General features: G+C 39.0%; 1 protein-coding gene across 2 annotated transcripts in view; it reads right to left on the reverse strand.

Annotated features, from left to right (window-relative positions):
• Positions 1 to 15,868: 15,868 nt before the first annotated feature.
• The window catches only part of DYNC2I1 (dynein 2 intermediate chain 1), a 37,801-nt gene continuing 32,266 nt past the window's right edge, over positions 15,869 to 21,403 (reverse strand). Inside the window, exons 20-24 of one of the 2 annotated variants that reach the window (XM_054817059.1) lie at positions 19,747 to 19,807; positions 19,404 to 19,500; positions 19,015 to 19,146; positions 17,210 to 17,433; positions 15,869 to 16,201 (exon numbers count right to left, since the gene is read on the reverse strand). In XM_054817059.1, the coding sequence (XP_054673034.1) occupies positions 16,030 to 16,201; positions 17,210 to 17,433; positions 19,015 to 19,146; positions 19,404 to 19,500; positions 19,747 to 19,807 (686 nt within the window). In that variant the 3' untranslated portion in view covers positions 15,869 to 16,029. The remainder of the gene's footprint in view (positions 16,202 to 17,209; positions 17,434 to 19,014; positions 19,147 to 19,403; positions 19,501 to 19,746; positions 19,808 to 21,403) is intronic. The other variant, XM_054817060.1, reaches the window with a different exon arrangement.

Raw genomic sequence — 21,403 nt, forward strand, 5'->3', positions numbered from 1 at the left:
AGCCCATAGCTGCGGTTTCAGGTGTGAGGCACAGCTAAATCATAGCAGATCTGAGATGGGACGTTGCTCTCGCTCCTCAGCCGGGTGCTTGTGAGCTTGTGCGGGTGCCTAAAAGTTAGATACCTGTAACCACAGAGCAAAACGAAAAGGTACTTCGGGACCTAGAAGGTCAGCAGAGACTACATGATATCAAACCCCAGGTGGGTTGAAGGTGGGACTCAGACTCCAAATCTTTTTTCTCCTCTTTATCCTCTCTGTCTGGTTCCTAATTCATTGCAAAGTAAATCAGTGTCACAGCTAAAACTCAGAGAAATGAACCATCATGTGTGCTTTGCACAGCAAACCCCCCCCCCAGTTTCTGCTCCAACCTGCCTGCCTTCCACGCCAGCCTGTTACACGAGGATTGCACCCCGTCATTCATCCTTCTGTCGTCACCGCTCATTTCAAGATAAACAAGTGTCACTTTGGTGAATGGCACAATCCTTCATTATTTTTCTAACCACTGCCAGCTGAATGTATCAGCCAGACTGTAACAGTGCTATCATTTATGGTACTATTGTTCTGCTCTTACGGTTCTTCTCAGCACTTTCAGGATAAATCTTTGTAGCCAATGCTTTTAGACAGAGGTCTAATAAAATGTTGGCGATCTCAAGGTTTTGCAAACACTATCTCTGCCAGAGGTTGGGGGTTTTTTTTGAGGAACTGACACTCTTTCAAAGTAAAAATGTATTTATTTTATCACCTAATTTCAGGCAGATGTGACCATCCACCACCCTCATCTTATTGAAATAAAGGGTGTTGTATTATAGCGTGTCCTGTAGCAATTGCTAGTATCTCCATGGCTGGTACGTATTATTAGTTACACTTTATCAGTGCTAAAAGAATGTGAGATACTGTGTTTGGGGATGATAAAGTGGCAGAAAACTGAAAATCTCAAAAAAATATTGAGCATTGGCACTCTCATATTTATAAAATTCTGGGTTTGCTAGTGATTCATAGTGAGACGTGGATGTGATATCTTTTCGTTGGGTATTGAGAAATACTAATTGCCTGTTATGGAATTCAACAGAATGCTGAAAACATCAGCTTTTGATCAGGATGGGAAAAAAACCACCAGAAAATATCCATGTCTGACTCACAAATGAGAATGGCAAGTTCAGAGAGGGATTGCTTTATTTCTCTCTTTTCATATTGTCAAAAAGTATTTACCTCACAAATGTGGCACCACCCAAATTCTCAAGAACACTTCTACCTCTTTTTGGACAACTCAATTTATTCATCTATTTATTTTTATTGAGATCAAACTAATGGGCATTGAAATAACCAAGATCCAAAATAGTGAGAGGATAGATTATTGTCACTGTAGCTCTGTGGAAGGACAGACCACATCTTAGAGGGTTGTTGGCTCTTTCAGACGGACTGATTGTGAGGATGCTGGGAGGATGCCGTGGAGAGACGACGGCCAGGTTTGGGGCCTGACTGGCGGGATGCTGGTACACAACGTGCTGGTGGAAGGACGTGGCCGAGGGAGGGAAAGGTGGGAGGAAGCCAAAAAAAGGAGGCAAAAACTATGAGTACGAACAAAGAAAACTGCTATCCAGTTGAGACAATAATAGCTACCAGCCCATAATGATATGCTGAGGCATTAGACAGAAGAGTTGAACCCTGCCAAGCCCAGCATCCAGCCCCTCTCAGAGTTCGTGTCCTTTGAAGGCCACCAACAATAACAGGTCCTGATCTGGCAGTGCCTCACACCTTGTCTTGTCCCTGGCATTCAGGCAGGACTAGGAAAAGAGAGACTGGTAGAATTTAATACTTATTTTCTACTTATTTGTAATTTTCTACTTATTTGTAAGTATTTTACAGATATTTTCCACAGGTGCAGTGCTTACACCTCTGGCATACGTCATCGCAGCAGCACAGCAGTATTGCTCTAACACCTGTACTTTTTTATTCTCACAGGTTCACAACTGGATGGTCATGGTGGAAAACTGGATTCAATCCGCAGGGATGACTCCGCTGTTCTATAGAAAGTGTTTTTGAGGCAGCTGTTTCCATGGTGTTTAAGCATTAAATACAGTAAGTGGGATTCCAGCAGCTCCTTGCAAGGCTGCTGGGCAGTCGCTGCAGCTAGGGGTTGAAAACATGTAAGGACTTTCATTCAGATGATGCTCAAAACTTTATAAAGCAAATGGAAAATAAATGCTAGTAAATCCATGATGTTTTTATGCATGATCCAGCACTACAGTCTGTTTAGTCTATGCATATGTCAAGACACATTTCACTAAACTCCAAAACTCTCTGTAGACAACTTTTTGCAATTGGATATATCTGCCTATTCTTTAAGCAACCTGCATAAAATATTTCCCCTTTCTTTCCTTCCTTCTGTTGATGCTTTTATTCTATGTTAGAAATGTTTTTTAACAAAATGTTAAGTGATGCTACTGCTACTATTGCAAATTGATATATGTGCTATAATGCAAACAGCCTGTGGGACAATCACTGTGCTTTTGACTACATTTTAAAGGCGTCACAGTGATTGTTAAGTAGGCCATTATGGATGTTCAACTTTTTAAAATGTATTGATTTAAATTATGTATGTTAATGCACCTATCAACATTACAAATGTAGTTTGTAGCAAACTACTCATAATATATGAATGATAAGCCATAAATAATAACTATGACTGCAAATTAAATTACTTGATTATGCTGCAAAGATACACTCTAATTTGGAATAGAAAACTACTTTGAAGTGGTTTCAGCAGCTGAAAATGCTTTTAGAGTAGCAGAGCTTTATGAGCCATAGTCTTTAAGTCAAGCATCAAACTTTCTGACGGATTTTGCCCAATAACCCGGTTTGTTGGGTATTGCTATGCCCTGAAAGCAATGGATGTGACAGACTGACAAAATAATGAGTGAAGACATTTGTTAACCAAGATATGGAAGCGCTTTAAATCAAAAACATGAATGCTTTTCTGATAGAAAGTGAACAACCATGGGATGAGTATCAGTGAGAGCTAAGCTCTTAGAAGGACCTTAATTTTGAGAGACGACACAGATGCAGTGTCTCCAAAGGAGTTACAGATACCCTTGGATTTTTTTAATATGCACAAAGAAATAATGGTATTATTAAAAAACCTTATAGCAGAATTTAGTATGAGGATCTGAATTACAAGCTGAGCAGAAATGCAATGCTTAAGCACTAGTCGCATCACGTCTTACATTGCTGGTATAGTAGATTAGATTCTGGATGAATTTCAATAGATAGAATAACCAAAAATGACTTACCAAACATGGACTTCTGTACCCAAAAGCTGCTTTGATAGTTTGCATGTACCTAAATGGAAAGGGATGAGGTTGTGGGAAAGTACTGGAGAGCTTGAGTGAGCAGTGAGCCTTTTCTGTACATCCCACGTGAAGTACTGCACCTGCCTTCAAATCAGACGGTCGAAACCCGGGAGCGTAAAGGCACCTGGTAACTGCTCAAGGCTTACCTGGAGCTCAGGGCAGCGGTAGCACTGCTGTGTGTCCATGAGGAGACCCCTTCTCAAACCTTCTTGGCCCTAAGGACTGCCGAGATACTTGCTGGGGCGTGTAGATCCCTTGGGGATTGTTACACAGTGTGACAGGGGTTTTTGTAATTCGTGAGCTTCTCATTCCGAGTCACCGTTAACACACACCAGGCAAGGGCAAACTAGCAGTGATTCATCTGGGCTGCCTGAGCAGTCAGATTTCTCATTACAAAGTGACAACAAATAGACATAATAAACAAAATATAAAAACCAACCCACTTTAAGAACTGTGGGTACTTCTAGCCATTTGGTGCATTTTTTTTGAAATTTTTTTTTCTAATCCAGTATCTCTAAATGTCCCAGCTATTACAATTTGTACATTTGCTGCTCTGAAGCCAATTACTAGACACTTTGGATGTGGGTTGTTGTGGGTTTTTTTCCTTTACTTCGGTAAATGCAAATGCTGGGAGGTGGTGTGATCATGCCTCATAAGATTTTGAAGCATTCAACAGTGCTTCAAGTAAATGGGACCTGTTTGATCACTCAGCTTGATATTATAAGTCATTCAACAGCATGATTTGTTTTTTTAATTATATTTTGATTTCTCCTCTGCAGGATCTGGTTGGGCAACGTTGGTTCCACAAAGGAACAAATCAGAAATTTGGAAAGCTTCATCATTTAACCATTTGTGGGTTGTAGTTTGGGCAGTTAAGATCATATGGGCAAGATACAGAAACAACTGGTGTGAAAGGAGGGAATGTGCAGCATGAACATATAGCACCGGCATGCTCTCCTGCTCCTTCCTCCTCACCAGCACGTGGGTGAGCTCCCCAGCTTCGTGTCCTTCCTCCTTCAGTGGCAGCACCCCAGGGTTCTTCTGTCCCATGAGGAGGGTAAGGAGGAAAACGGCCCTACGATCCTGATCCCCTTCTACAGCAACACAGGCACCTTTCCTCTCGCTGCCTCCTGCCATGCCGTATGGAAGCTTTGGTCTTCACCTTCACCATGGGATGAAAGAGATTAAAGAGGCAGAACAGATGCCTTAGGATACAACCTGCGGGTGTATCCCTGTTATACCGTTGGGGTCTTCATCTGCTTTCTCAGCAGCCATTGCAATTATAGATCATCACAGACACCAGCGGCCCCAGCAGCCAACCTGGTGTCCTGAGATTCCCCTCAAAAAAGTAGTGGTGTTTCAAGTAGTGCTTCCAGAGGAGAGCTTTGCCAGATGTCTGAATGCAGGTGCTCAGTCTCAACGTTCCCAAGGTGCAGTGTGCAGGTCACTGGTTGAAGTGTTATCCAGTGTGATTCTAATGCAAACACCCCAAATCTGTGCTCATTTTTTATTCTGGGACACAGCAGCACCACTTCCCTCCACTGTCATGCCCCACAAATTCCATGTTTTTTAATGCAGTCAGACTAGTGATGGGGGTGAAGAAAATAAAGATTTCAAATCTACATTCACACAAAGGAAAACATTTATTAAATATATGCACCTACTAATTTTGCCTTGCTGTTTCATTTCATTTGAATCATATTACTTTTACTATAAACTTTTCCATTCTTGGAGATGAGACATTGAGATCCCCTGGGAGAGCGTGTTTTAAGTCTCACTCAGCTGCTGAATGATGCAAGTTTTAGAAATATTGCAAATGACTCTAATATCGTCAGGCAGAGCTGCATAAGCCTGACATTGCAGATTTGCCTTACGTAAACCGTCAGCCTTTTAGATGCCCTGTGGCCCGTTTGCTATACATACCTACAGTGCCTGCCCATGGCGACGGTATCAACTTCAGCACAAGCTGGCTGAAAGGCAGAGCAGTGAACAGTTGCCTTTCTGAGGCAGTGCCAATTGCTCTACGCTGCAATATTGCATATTTTATCTCTAAGAAATGTGTTGCAGAGAAACCACTAAAACAATGTTTCAAAAACTTCAGTTTCAGCAGCTTTCCATGATGAAATTTTTATCCAGAACTGGTATCTTGCCTCTGTTGTTTGAGATCTGGAGGTAAATTAGATTGTTATAATGAAACCCCTAGTCTGTCAGACTGATGATGGGATTTCAGATCCACATTGACATAGATGAAGACATTTATGAGATTTGCAGTGACTAATATTGCCTCAGTCTCTCTTCATTTCTTTTGAATCATGTCAGTCGTACTGTGCCACAACAAGCTCCAAGAAATGTCATGGAGAAACATTTTTCTCCGTCTTTGAAATACATCACCCTAAAGTGCATTATCTTGGGACATTCCAGGAACCTAAGAGAATGCCGAATCCTAAATGTGGCTTGTTTTCTTGCTGTGCATAAGTGACACCTCTTGCCTGGCAGAGGCACCAGTAGTGCCTGTCCCTGGCCCAGGACCGAGGTCCCCCAGGTAAGGGCAGGCTTGACTTCAAGAGGAGGTAATGGCCACAGAGCAGGTGGTGCCTATGTTTACAAAGCAGCTTTTAAACCTAAATCTAAGCAGCTTTGTAATCTAAATTAGATCTCTAAGTTACCTAAATGTAGATATCAGGTGTCTACGTTTTAGATACAGAGAAATATATATATTCATTTATACTATTCAATTAGCATTTATATTTAAAACTTCCATTGATTTGAAAATGTGTTTTAAAAACAAGGTAACTATACTTTTTCTTTGATTCTTTCTTAGGAATTGAATGTCACTCTTCTCCACGACCTTTCGACTTCAATATTGATCAATACTGATCAACAAATTGTCATTTTTTCCCTACAATTACCAACAAACTGGTTTAGAGCCAGTTTAATCCAATAGCTGCCAGTTGCTAATGTGTTACACCTTGACTCATTCTGATAGTCTGATTTCCACCTGAAAAGATTCAAAATGGTAATATTATGGATCAAACAAATATTATTTACATTAACAAGATGCCTACTGAGGCATGATTAAGACAAGGAGAATTACTATCTTCTATAAAGTCAAAGATAATCTGTTCCTTTCTAAATAATCACAGCCTTTCCACTGCATTATGCAGAGGACTCATTCCCCCCACGTACTCTACCAAGCCTCCTATAGCTAGCTCACTCTCGGATATCCATTTGGTTTTAGTTTTGCACTTTGAAATGGAACGTCTCTCTGGGGACATTGAAAACCAAAACACTAAAAGGACATACATACTTACTGTTGTCAAAATGATAAATCTTTCTAATGGTCAGTCAAGCAGTCAGCACCCAAGACAAAGATAGTCTGTCCTTTAACAGATGAGGCTTACTGGATACATGGACAGCTATGCCGAAGGACCATCAGGAGTCACAAGAACCTGGAGTTTGTCTGTCCCTGAGGCGTGTGCAGATTTGGATCCTGTAACTTAGAGTTCACAAGCTCAAAGCTTCCACTGGATGACAGGGCATTTGTTCTTTGCCAGGTTCTTTGTCTAAGGATGGTAACCCCTCCACTTGCTTCAGCAGTCACTTGTCCTGCCCCAGCTGCAACATTCCTTCCTTTCTGTTCTGCTTTGTTCAAGGCCAGGTTGGATGGGGCTTTGGGCAACCTGGGCCAGTGGAGGGTGTCCCTGCCCATGGCAGGGGGGCTGGAACTAGATGATCTTTAAGGTCCCTTCCAACCCAAACCATTCTATGCTTCTATGATCTTCAATCTCTAAATGAAAGCTACCTTTCTCATTTCTCTGGGGTGACCTACCACATCACTAGCCTTATTCTATGCCAAAATATGGATTCCTTATTTTAAAAAGTAATCACTTTAAGAGCAATGACATATTCCATTACTGACCTTTTCTGGAGTCAAATAGGCTACATCTACATTGTGCAAGGGCTGAAGCTCCCAGGCTCTGTTTGGGGCTAATTTCCACACACATCTACTTTCCTTATCTCAACATGTGTCCTTGGAGCAGGGTCTGATGCAATTTACTGGTATTCTTAGGTGTGACTATTACAGAAAACACCTTTGTAGCTGAAAGTGAGACAACATTCGAGCCTAAATCATGCTCTAAACGCAACTCACCTCAACACAGAGATGAATGATAAATATTTGGAAGAGTTTATGAGTCGTCATTAAGACAGATAGTATGGGAAATAGTAAGATCTAGGACATAGTTAATGTTCAGTATGCTTAAACCAGAAGTATTTGTTTACATAGTGTGATTATTCAGTGGAATATATTGCCACAAAATTTTTGGAGGCCAAAATAAAAATAGTTTTTAAAAGCTATTGGATGAATTAATGAGCAAAAATGCCTTTCTTTCTCTTAAACACTGTGATCTACTACCATCTGAGTCATAAAATTCCTATGCCACAAATTGCCAGAAGCTTGGAAGACATACCATACTTGGAAGAAAAGTATCATTGCACACTTCCTGTGTTATTCTGTATTTCTTTCTTCAGAATTTGCTATTGACCCATGTTGATGGGAGATCAACCTGTTGTCTGAATATGGCTATTTTCAGTATGGATAGATTTTTTAGAAAGACCTTAAACTTCAGAGATCAGTAAAGATTCTAAGGAAGGGAAGTTGTTTTTTTAAAGACATGGATGCAAGAATACAAAATGTAGTATGTTGTGAAATCCTTATCTTTGTAAAACATGAAAAGAATGCAAATTGGAGCTTAAGCAAATAGAAACTGCTCTTAATGTCTTTGAAGATTGTGGATAGGTAGTTTTCAGTTGTATCTGTGCAGCATGGACCCCATGCAGCCACAACACAATTAGTAATGTATTTGCTTAATTAATTGATCTTGCCAAACTGCCAAAATGCTAAGTATTGAGCAAGTTAACTAAAAGCCTAAGGTAGCTTAGGGAATCTACAGTAATGGACTGTCTTTCTGTAACCTAGGTCCTGTGTTCCAACCCCAACAACCCCAGTAAAGGAATTTCATTATACTCAATGCGAATGTCATCATTTTGGATTAATTAATTTTTAAATGAGGCCCTTTGACACTACTTTATAATGTGAAAACTAGTTAGATGGCTGAAGTAAACTCAGTGTCATGGGTTGACCCTGGCTGGACACCAGGTGCCCCCCAAACCTGCTCTGTCACTGTCCTCCTCAGCTGGGCAGGGGAGACAAAATACAACAAAAGGCTCATGGGTCAAGATAAGGACAGGGAGATCACTCACTAATTACTGTCATGGGCAAACCAGACTCAACTCAGGAAAATTAATTTAATTTATTACCAATCAAATCAGAGTGGGGTAATGAGAAAATAAAGCCAAATCTAAAAACCCTTTCCCACCCCTCCCTTCTTCTTGAGCTCAACTGCACCCCTGATTTCTCTCCCTCCTCCCCTCCCAGCGGCACAGGGGGACGGGGAATGGGGGAAGCTTCTAGCAGCTTCTCACAGAAGCCACCCCTGTAGCCCCCCCCCGCTACCAAAACCTTGCCACACAAACCCATACGCTCAGTAATCCCTAATTTTATAAATGAAGGTTATAAAGGGCAGTTTCAAATCTATTTTTTTCTTTATCCTATTTTTCTGGTATTAACCAGGCTGTCCTTTGCAAAGCTCAACTGCATGGGCATTAAGAGTATGTGTTACCATTGCAAATAAATGCAGCAATCAAAAAAAGACCTTCACTTCTTCATCTACATCATATAAGCTCTGTGAGACAAAGATTCGTTTCTTGGTCACTTACTTCAACAGCACAATAGAACTTGAGTCCCAAATGGTTGTCGAAAATTATTCTAGGTGAGGAAAGTTTATTACATTTTTCTCTTAATTCTTTGCCCTTATGATATGGGATTCGACATCTGCAGTACTGAGTGCAGTCATGGTAATTCACATCTTTAAGAAACTCATTGTAAGGGTTCACCGACTCTGCTATTTTAAAATGATAGCAAATATCTGATTATGGACTATCCATTCTCTAAGCCTCTGGAAGAGTTTTTCCATGTCTCTAAACAACTCTATTTTACCCAGCTCTCCGTTCTTCTGTCTCCAAGATCAACCAACTGGATTAAAAATGTGGCTTTTAAAATATGTGTCTAACTGGCTGCTGTGTTATGTCTTTTCTTCTATAACAGAGAGAGAAAACATTGCAGTTTGAGTTAGAGGCAAGTTATGAAATCCCTGATGTGCAACAACTGTGTTCTATACGAGCTGAATGGTTTTGCCTGGTCACAAGACAGACAATAAAAAAGGAACAGCAGTGAAATTATCAGCTGGTGAAGGAGAACTTTTGGCTAAGAGGAAAGATCTCTTAAAGTACATTGTAGCCACCTCAAGGATTGACTAAAAAGACTAATAATGTATTCTAACTGCTTTTTATTTATTGTATTAAACCTATGCAGCAGCAGCAGATTGTCTGACCTGCGCGTGGGATTAGCTTCCAATGAAGCTCTTGTATTTCAGACTCCTAAAAGCAAAACCCACTTGACATCTGGGAGAAAAGGGCAACAAATATATTACAAAATGTAATGAACCCAATAGAAGTAAAGGTGAAAAATAATCATGTTACAAATGTCAATGGGTAGTTTAGGCTATTATAATATTACTTTATGCCTGCTTTTACTAGGGTATCATCACTGTTTTCAAGTGGGTTGCACCCGTGTAAAACTGGAAAACAGAGTACTGAGGCCACTTTAATTTATAATAGGACATAAATTATTTGGAGCTGAAATTCCACCAGTTTAATGGCACAGTGTCAAAAAGTTTAAGCTACATTCATGAAAAAATATAGATTTTTCTAACTATGTGCAAGCATTAGTGTGCTTTTATTCAAGTCTGTATTTGACACTATGTCAATAACCCATATGAAGAAAAAAGCACAGATTTTCTTGTGCTCAAAATCAAGTCCATCAATGTTACCAAACAATTAGACTCTAGTCTACCCCCATAAATCTGATCTGATGCCCTCCTGCCAGTCTAAGTTCAGTTTAACTCAGGACCACATAGCACCAAGCCACTGAGATCGACAATCCATATATTTTACAAAATGGAAAACGTGTACGCAACGCAGCTACTGGAATGTCTGAACTAGCCTCGTCACAGAGGACAAGGCGGCACAGTTAAACCTGTGTTTCACAAGTTCCCTTCTTGTCCCAAAAGCAGACTGGATGGCAAGCAGGATGCTCTGAGCTGGCCTTGTCTTGCTGCAAACGCTGAGGTGCACCAAGGTCACACCAAGCGGCAGCCAGGCAAGAGCAGGCAAGGCCAGGGAGAGCCAGTGCTCCCTGTAACGTGGGAAGTTTTGAGAGGGATGGAAACCGAATCCAGATCTCATAGACCACTACACTTCCTCACGCCTCATACTCGTGTAAGTATCCGAACAACACCGGTAAGTGACAGTTTTCAGGATTTAGCATAAACCACTGTTGCATCCAGGAGAAGGATCTCCTGAGTGCAGAGCTGGCACCTCAGTAAGGAGGCAGGGTGGCCAGGTCTGGCAGCTGTTAGCAGCTGGAAATTGATCTCACACTCACCCGAATTTTCCTCATTTTGTGCCATTCAATTAATTCTGAGCATTTTACTGGATTTACAAATTACTTCCTTCAGCACTTATTCAGAGAATTTTTTCCACCTAAAACACCTTGAACTATTGAAAATAGATCGAGTGCTTTTACCTCTCTCAAGTGGTGGTTGTTGGCATCAAACCGATATTAATGTTGACCATCCGAGCAAAAATAATATAGTTTTTGAAACCAAACTGAGAAGAAAAGAATGTGTGTTGGGGAGGGAGCAGGGGCATAATCAGTGCCTATAAATACATGTATGCAAATACAGGAAAAATAAAGACCTGCAGTGAGAAATTTACTTTGTTACTTTTCACAGCCTATATAGGAGAAACGTAAGATATATTATCAAAACATTTCCATTGATGTTGGCTGACTTCAATCCGGTCCATGAGCTATAAAGAAATTACTGCATTACGGACTGGGTCGCTATTGCACGCTGTCAGACACAGAGAGAAAGCCTGCATTGCCACTGCCCACACAGCATCTGCTGTGGGGGCAAAAATCTCCAGCTTCTAGTGCCAGCTATCAAAATACTTTAAACCATTCCAGATCTCAGGTGATCTAGTTAAGGGACGTCTTTTCATCCCCAGTATAGTGGGCTTGGGACCAGTGGCTGCCGAACATAAGAAGGAAAGGCTGAATGAATCACTGCGGTTGTAGGGCAAGGCTGGGGAAAACACCGCAAGGAGGGAAGGAAGCATCTCCTTCCTCCCAGCCATAGTCAGCAGCTATTGGCATAACTGCATTTGCTGACTTCTTTAAAAGTAGTTAATGCTGGGCATGGCTGATCTAAATAAAAAAATATTATTTTTACCACTAAGAGTATATGTAAATACTTCCCCCTTCATGCTAAGTTTTTGCAAATATAATCAGAAGTGTAATTTTGCTAATTGATATGATTGTCTTGCTTGGCTTGCTGTCACTCTATCTTCGCCCGTACAGTCTTGTGGGATGTAACCATTACTGCGTCGAGTGAACTTTGGTTTTAACAGCTTAAAGAATGGCAGGTGCTGCGAACTACACTGCAATTGCTGAAGCATCAGACACTGACAACGTATTTTTCTTTCCCTTTGTAAAGATGACATGGCTGGTAACTGGAAGGCTTGAGTGAGGAGTATCTCCCCAGAGCAGCAAGCAGGTATCCTATTTATTCTATTTCAGAACAGCCTGAAGAATGTCCAGCCTCCAGGAGCGGGTGACCCACAGCTCTTCTCCACCTTTCATGCCAATGACGAGCACGTGAGAGGCGAGCAGGGAAACCCTGCAGTCTTGCTAACAAGCTCTGAGTAATAAAACAACCTGAAATATAATCCATACTTAAATAGCTCCAGTGGGATATTTCACGTAGCATTAAAAAAAGGATAAGTAATTCCACATGCTACTCGGTTCTCACAGAGCGGCACCTCAATCACCAGTTCCTATGTTGGAACATCAAGACGCAGGCCCTCCTATAGCAGTTTGAATAATGGAAGAAGTGGCCTACATGAAGAATTAGGGTAAAAGGCTTTCTATTGATATACTTCCCAAAACCTTCAGGAACTGCTAGTAAAAGAGAAGTTAACTGATTTATTTTAAGGGGAGCTGTAAATGGAATTGCTGTCTTCCTTCTCACAGCTGAGGAGGCTCAGAAACACATTTGTTCATAGAGTCCTGATAAGCCTGATTGGAAATTAAGCTTGCAATGAAAATCTGGCAAGTTCGCCATTTTCCTGTCCCAGTATCTTCGTAACTTTTCCTGGTTTGCATGCCACCTCTTATGCCGCTGATGGCCAAGTTCCAGTTACTTCCTAAGTGACTTTTACAAACAGGCCTATTCCAGCTGTGTGGCATTCAATGACACGTTAGTATTTGCTGTAGTCCAGCCAATTTCTACACCTAGAACAAACCTAGATAGACTTTCCATCAGGAAAAAAACATCTGCCTTTAAAAAAGAAGAACTATTTTTTATGTTTTAACTGTGTTCTGCTAAAAATATTCCAGCTAGTAAAATATTCCCTCATGGCTATGAAAGCTACAATGCTCCTGTAGTCTTCAACATGTCTTAAGTAAATGACAGCTATGATTAATTAAGGCAAAACTGCATTGGGTAGGATGGTCACCTTCTGTACAATTAAGCAGAAATGTTCTGGTACAAAAGAAGAATCATGCTATTCCTGTTCTCCCAAGCTCTGCTGCAAATATAGGCTGACAGGTTAATAAAAGCATTTCTAAACAGTTGTAAGAAATCAGCCATCTGATTCAAGAATTCTGTTCCTCAGTTAACTTATTATTCAGCTACTGAAAACTTCATTTTCCCATCTGTGAGATGACAAAATCCAATGAAAACAATATTAATATTTATGTTCTAAATTGAAAAGGCTTTCAAAGCACATTCATGAAGTGGAAAATAAAACAGAAGTTGATCCAAAACTTTCTGGCATTTTACATACTTAAAATTTTTCATCCTTGCTGCCAGGATTTGTTGGCTTAAGAGCCAACAGGTTATATTTTACAGAAGTTATTAATATGGGTGGATAGTGATTTAACTTTTATATCATTTGAATCGTAAGTCTCTATTATATGGGTCAGTTAATTTTAACAACAGTTCATACTGTTAAGAATACATATTCCAAAATTTGCTACAGGTGGGAAAAAAAATATTTATTGAGGCTATTTTAAATGTTTCATGATAGTAGTGTTTACATCCTATATAAAGATCATTCAATAAAATGTGCATATGCACGCGTATCAGAGCTACTGGTAAAAATGATATGGATATGAAAATACTTTGGAATAACAGTGAACCTTCTTCTTTCCTACACAGGGTCTGATTTTTAATTAATCTTGTTGCTTTCTGATGGAACATGCGTAAAATCCAGTACCTTATGTTAACAATATTAACTTGACAATCATTAGAGGTAGCTGATGGAAATATTTTGTTTGAAACAATTTTGCAAGTCCTTATACATGGAATGCTTTGCCTGTATTGCAGTCTACCAACACTTCCCACTTCTCTCATCATATACCTGCTCAAAAATGTTTACATCAATACGTCCAACTGCAAAGATTACATGGAGTGTCACTCTAATGGTCTGCATTTACCCAGTGAGACAACATGCAAACCAGCAGCAACTTCTACACATTTTTTCCTCACATTCTTGTAACATCAACTGTCAGCCCAGGGTACATTTGTATTATTGCATTAGTTTGCAGTTCGAGAAACTCATCTTTGAGGCAAGAAGCATAGGCCCAGTGCAAAAATTGACTCACACTCAGCTCTCCAGGCCGTACAACTGGCCTAAAATATTTGGATCTTTGAATTCAAGCATACCTATCAACAGCAGCTCAGAAGCAGCCACAGTACTGCTGTGTGGTTGACACTATTTTTTTCCTTTCTGCAAATTGGAACTCCCTCCCTGCCCCCCACTGCACACAGCACCAGGCAGAAGAAACTCAACCCTTCGGTGACAGTTTCCATGTATAGAAGTGGGCGCAGTAAGGAAATTCAGGATGCTAACTCCTGAAAGTGATGAAATGATAATAAGAGATTTCTTTCAGAAAACTACTATAATTTCAAAGATTAATTTTGGTTTTAAATTGGGGAGAGGGAGTGGTGAAGCGTGTGTCTCTCCTTTGAGAGGGAAAGAGTGAGACATTTGGGTTTGGTTTTTTACTACGGGTCTCAGTAGTGATGCTCTGCTACCTTACTGTGAAAAGTACCTGCCATTTCTTCTTTATCTGAATTACTAAAGCTATTCGAATTTAACTTGTAGTGTATATTATTACCATATAAACCCAGCAAGATGAGAAGAGTAATTAGTGTTTATGCACATAAAAAAAAAAAAAAATCTAAATAATCCATGGCTGACCAGGGAACTAGGAGAGTGAAAATGTTCTCTGAAATATGTATCTCCCAGACAGTTCATTGGACTCACTGGATTGCAGTCGCTGTTTTTGAGGATAGAGGAATGCGCAATGGACTACAGCAGCTTCATTCCCCAAGTGGTGTGTGTTGTTTGTAGACACTCATTTTTTTACTGCTGTGACTTGGCACCATCATGTGGCCACATCCAGTTTGCTCAACTTAAGTAACAATTTACATAGAATAACATTTGTGATTAATTAATTAGAATTTACAACTTATTTCAGTCTATTTTTAGAAGGAGATGGTACATATCTTAAATATATGTTCACTAAATTCTTAACATATTGTCTTCCAATTGTCCTTTTTTCCCCCAAATCCATACTCATTTAACAATGGTTTTATTCACAATCTATAAATCAGAAGTTGCTAGGCTACAAAAATTAAAGACATTTTCAGTACTTGGTCTTGGTCCAAACTTTACCAATAGTATACAAAAATTATAATAATAATATAGACGACTATCCTTTTCCTCACTACAAGAGCTTTGAGAATTATTTGCAGGATTAAACAGGTCAGTATTTTCTGGTTTACATTAGAAATCCCAAAGGATTGACAACTTCAGTAAATCTCACAAGCATATTGGTTACATCATTTGATCCAAACAGGTACCGCACATAACAGGACAACTCCAGTTAGTCAGGTATTCCTTTTTGCAAAGTTTCAGGCTCAAAAGCAGAAGTTATCATGGGATGTAAATTTGTATTCTGGTATGCTTGCATGATGTTTTTTAGGTATGTATAAGACAGTTTTACCAAGTGTTAGTGTGTAAAAGGTCCAGAAGTAGAAATCTCCATACATTCAGGTTGCTTATACAGAGGCACAAATTTATGCTCACCAGACAAAAGATTGCTATCATTTACTTCAGAGTGGAATAATGAGAAACAGCAGCATAATTTACAGGAATATATTTTTGATATTTTTTTTGAAAATATATACATCTAGAGTACTTTCAATAATGAAATACAGTTCACCTTTTTTTTGAGTACAATAAAGCTAAATTTTATTCTGTCATTTTTATGATAAAATACATAATTTTAGCCAAAATACTGCATTGATATTCTTTAAAATATATACAAGCTATATACAAATATAAAATTACATTATAAATCTTTTAATTGCAGACAAAAATAATCTAAATATTTTGCAATAATGAATACATCCAGAGAGGTGTACCGTTTCTAAACAGACTGCAATAAAAGCAAATGAAATTTTTCAGATTCCTCAGGCTGAGGTAATGCCCACTTCTTCTTTACATACTGAATGTCTATCTGTCCAGATTCTTTAGCCAGAGCAATTCCTAACAATCCATTTGTTTTTTCTGGTTCTCCCAGTAAAGCCATAGTTACAACACTGAAATCAAAAGATCAGGGGAATGTTTTTTAATTGAGACAAAATGAATAGAAATTGGTGTTTTCAAACGTGGTTTTAGCAGGTTACTTGTAATTAACTAAATGATTCCTTTTTTCTGCTCATCACAGTCCAATATTCCTCACTGTTTCAAGTCCCAGCATGTTCTTTAGCTTTTCACCAGTTGCAATCATTTAATGCAAATATAACAAGCAATTCTTCCCCTGTTCATAGATCCCATCATCAATTGCTAATCCTGACTTAAAAATTTTTTCAAGCTTGCAAAAAATGAACTATGCTTTGTGGTATTTTCCAGTACAGTGTAAGAACTTTTGAAATTATATTATTTTCTCCCCAGACTAGCAGCACTTCGCTATAGTTTACAAGGCTACAAGGAAAACTTTTTGTTAGAGAGATATTCACCAAGACTAACTTAAGCCTAGGGAAGACAGAGTCCCCCAGTAGAGCTCCCATCAGGGAGGAAAGAGAATTCTCAAGACTGTAATTCAGAAAGGCCAAATTAAACTCCTTTTCTGCATCAATCTACAGGACATCCAGATCTCTGCACTGACTACAGAAACAGTACTGTGAGTCTTGGTGAACATGGGCTAGTCCAAAAATATTCTTATTTACTTTCTGACAATGAACACAATATATTTCTTTATACTGGTAACCATACTATATATAGGCATTTAAAAATGCTGTCCAACATATCTTGCCTATTTTAGGAGTTGATCATGATCCAGCAAAGCTTGAACTTAAGCAGCCCAGTGATTTTAGTGGGAACAAAATTCTTCTCGTCATATAAACAGCAGCTGCTCCATGTACAGACACCTGTCCCAACTGATAACGCTGTACCTGATTTTGATTTATACTAACATTATTTCTCCTTTATCAGACTGTATAAAATAGTAAATAAATAAGGATAAACTAAAATTTAGCTTATTATAGTCTCTTTCCACATCTCCAACTGTTTAAAAAATACAGTTAGAAAAGCAAATTCTTACTTACTTCTCTGATGGAACAGTCTGCTTTGCCACAGGCAACAAATCATTTTCCAGAAGATCCCAAATGTAAACATTAGATGATGCATCCAGGACAAAAAACACAGCGGGTCTTGTTAAAGCCCACTGCAGGGCAATAATTGGCTGGCCATTCGTGCTGTCATTCCACTGCATGAGGGGATACTCCGAAGTCATTTGGTGTAACCTAATACTTCCATCTGAACAGCCAACCTATATCACAGTCAAAAAGAACATACTTCCTGGCAACAAAACAAACTAAGCAGGATAAAAATTACAGTTCAATTCTTGAGAATATCAGGCATATAAATAAAACTAGTTATCTGACTCAAGTGGCACATATCTCTCATATCTCAGTCTATGGAGTATCTAGATTTTAACTTTCAATGTAAATTCTAGTTCCAAAGTAGTAACTCTGTACTGACCATACTAAAGTGATCCAAAGCACTAATCCTAAGATGAAGTCCCAATTTCCTGTTTTAAAAAAAGTGCTCAAACTATCACCTTCACTAGTACTATGATCCAGCACAACTTGACAGTAGCCTGAATCAGAGCGAGGTCAGAGCCTGGAGACCAATTCAGACAGCTACTTAGTGACACATGTCATCTCTAAAACCCAGAATAGCTTTCAGTAGGACGGGCTGTGCTTAACAGTATAATGATATTAAACTGATTCATAATGAACAGCTAAATCAAAGACAGGCACATGTCACTGCTTCCAGGTATTTCGTTATAACCTTTGTCTTGCCTAGTATAACATTTACAAGTTTGCTCTGATCCAGGTACAAAAGAAACTATTCTATGAAAACAGAAAATAACTTATTACCCTGGGCCATCTCTACATCAGGAAGACTTCCTAGAATTTTCAAATTATGATGACTTTTTACAGTGACTCTGTGAATTGTGCTGACACTGTGCTTACATTCAAAAGGACTCTGCAGATACCAACTTGTAGAAATCAGTATCACTCTAAATAAATGAATTCAGGAAAAAGGTAAGAACATCCACACTGGTAAAAGAAAGTTCTGACTGTGCAATGGTAACACAAAATATGTACACCGTAGCCAAACGCAATTCATTTTGTACCTCGGGCAATCTCAATGAAATCATGTAAATCATGGCAAATTTAGGAAGAAAGCGTTTTTTAAGAGAGGATCAAGTACAAATATATGCAGCGATAAGCAGACAGAAAATCCTACCAGAGTTAGATTCAACTCACTTTGAATAAACTTTCAAAAGGGAGACAAGTGGTGAGTCAATACGAAGTGCTGAGGTCAGATTTGAACACACCTGACCACAGATCAGAGGGATGTGTTCCCTCCAGGCATACCCTGAGGGGCTGTCAGCAGGCTACTGCAAAGCCGCAATATGGAGAGGAAAGGAAGGCAGGAATGCCCAGAGCTGCCCCACAGACCTTTCCTTACACAGCGATACAGGGATCTTGTCTCCGAAATTATTCTATCACTAAGAGATGCACGCTAAGAGTGAGAAACAGCTGAGGCTTCATTCACGGCAGAAGACCTGCTAGCAAAGCTGAATTTCAGTAAAAACAAAGAGTAAGTTATAAAGGTAATAGCTGAAGTGAAATTGCCATTTGTTTCTGTGAGCCAGATGCTCCACCTTTCACGTAAGCAAAGTCCTAACAACCACAACACAAGATTTGTTGCCACCCTTTGTGGCATGTCAGAATTAGTGAGGTAAATCAACTATCACATCTAGTTAAATATGTCAAATTAGAAATATTCCCTCCGTAAGAAATTAAAAAATGAAACTTGTATTAAAATGTTTTCATACCAAAAACAGTGGCTTTCCAAAAGGGGAGAAATCAATTGCATTGATGCTTATTGATCTTAGTCCGCTCTCCTGGGGTCTGAATAGCTTAGGAAAAACTCTTAAATCATGTCTTGTACCATGGCCTACCAGACCCTATGAACAATATAAAGAAAATTAATTAAACAAAAGAAAACAACATTTGCATTACAGTATTACAAGAAAAAGTTAAATAATTCACAGAGTTGTTACGTTAAAAGATCCTTAATAGCTAACAAATTTTAATAGCTAACAGATTTTAATAATAGTCTCCAATCATAAATTTTATATACAATCTACTGCTAAAATTCCAAGTAAATCGGGCAGCTTCCAAAACCAAAAAACAATGAAATTAATTTTACCATATTACTCACAATGTTTGTTCCGACAATGAAATGATTAGGATTAGAAGACAGAAATTTAATAGCCAGCGTTTGGGGCATTCTCTGGCGGACATCCTTTGGGAAAAGGCTAGGAAAAACATAAAGGTAGAAAATGACATAAATACAGGAAGTTGTCTCCTAAAGTCATGCAAGTACATAAAGAAAGTCTTGATCTAAAATATCTATGAATAGTTCTAGGAAAAGTGTGTATTAAAAAAAGCAACAAACAACTAATGAAAATGTTGTTAAATATATAACAGTAATTTAATAAAGTATAGGAAAAATTAGCTTTGTGAGATACACATGTAAAATCCGAGTGCCCCTGTTTTCTTACCTGTTACTCAATTCCATAGTAGAACTATGTACTAATTTCACTTTCCCTCCAGGAACTAAACCTGAAATTACATAAAATAATTGTTTAAACTGATTTAAGCATCCTGCATTAAGAAAGCACTATCATCAAATTAAAATCTAAGCTAAGAAAAAGGATACGTCAGAATTGTTTATTGTAGATATAGCTTTTAATATGTAAGAATCTTACATCATTTAGAACTATTTACTTCAGAATTCAAATCTGAAGAGTTGTAATCGATCAGAAATTAAAAAAAAAAAAGGAGGACAGAGAAAGGGAAGCACAATTATATGTTTTAGTTTTACGGTATGCATATAACATGATGCAATATCACTCTATAAAACCCAATTCTATTACTGGTGAAAATGTACATTTATGTCACTTGGGTCTTTGACAATGAATTATAACCATGAGAGACTGTAATAATGCTTCCATAAAGGTGGTCTATGTGACTTGTTACTAGGGAATAGCATAAATAATTGAAATCCTTCAAACACAAGTATTTTTTGAAGAGGAAAGAAATGAATGCTGGCAGCAGTAAAACTGTGTCAACAAGCAACCGTAACTTTAAAACGTACCTCTCCGCTGACATGATATCCAGCTTTAGCAGCTTAATATAGCCAGACATTGCACACGAGCTTATAAATTAGAAATTCTAGTTTGTTAGCATTACTTCATTGTTCATATACGTATTTTAAAATGTATCAGTTGTAATGTAAAATTAAAATACATGTAAATGTAAAATTAAAATTTAATCACGGCCTTTTCCAGTTAGGTAAGTAAGGGCTGAATGGACTTTGCTCTTTACTTTTTTCATGGAAACTTCTTTCCTCATGCTAAATGTATTGGGTCTAGCTGAGATGGAGTTAATTCTCCCCACAGCAGCCCTCATGGTGCTGTGCTGTGTATTGGTAGCTAGCAAACTGTTGATAACACACCAGTGTTTTGGCTACTACTGAGTAGTGCCAGCACACATCAAGGCTGTCTTTCCAACATTTCTTTTTCCCCAGCAGCACGCTGGGGGTGGGCAAGATCTTGGGAGGGGACACAGCTAGGACAGCTGACCCAAACTGACCAAAGAGATATTCCATACCATATGATGTCTGCTCAGCAATAAGAAACTGAGAATAGGGGGAGGAACAGGGCGGGGGCGTTCGTTGTTTTTTTTTACAATGTTTGTCTTCCGGAGTAAGGGGTAGGCATACTGAAGCCCTACTTCCCAGGAAGTGGCCGAACATCGCCTGCTGATGGGAAGTAGAGAATAATCTTTTGCTTTTTGCTTTGCTTCCGCGTGCGGCTTTTTTTGCTTTAGCTACATTAAACTGCCTTTATCTCGACCCACGAGTTTGGGGTTGGTTTTTTTTTCCATCCTCCTTTCTCCCCTCCCTGCCTTACTGAAGAGGGGAGTGATAGAGCGGCTCTGGTGGGCACCTGGCCCCCAGCCAGGCTCAACCCACCACACTAAATTAAGTACCTTACCCAAATGAGAACTTTCAGGACAATTATCAAAATAGAGATACGAGCAACAACGAAAGCACATAACAGATTTGGTTAAAACTCAAGAAAGAACAGGACAACCACGAGGGACATAAAATCTCATATTCTTTGGAAAAAAGCTGTTGAGGACACAGAAATCTGC

The sequence above is a fragment of the Grus americana genome, chromosome 2 (genome assembly GCF_028858705.1).
Source record: "Grus americana isolate bGruAme1 chromosome 2, bGruAme1.mat, whole genome shotgun sequence".
NCBI lineage: Eukaryota > Metazoa > Chordata > Aves > Gruiformes > Gruidae > Grus > Grus americana.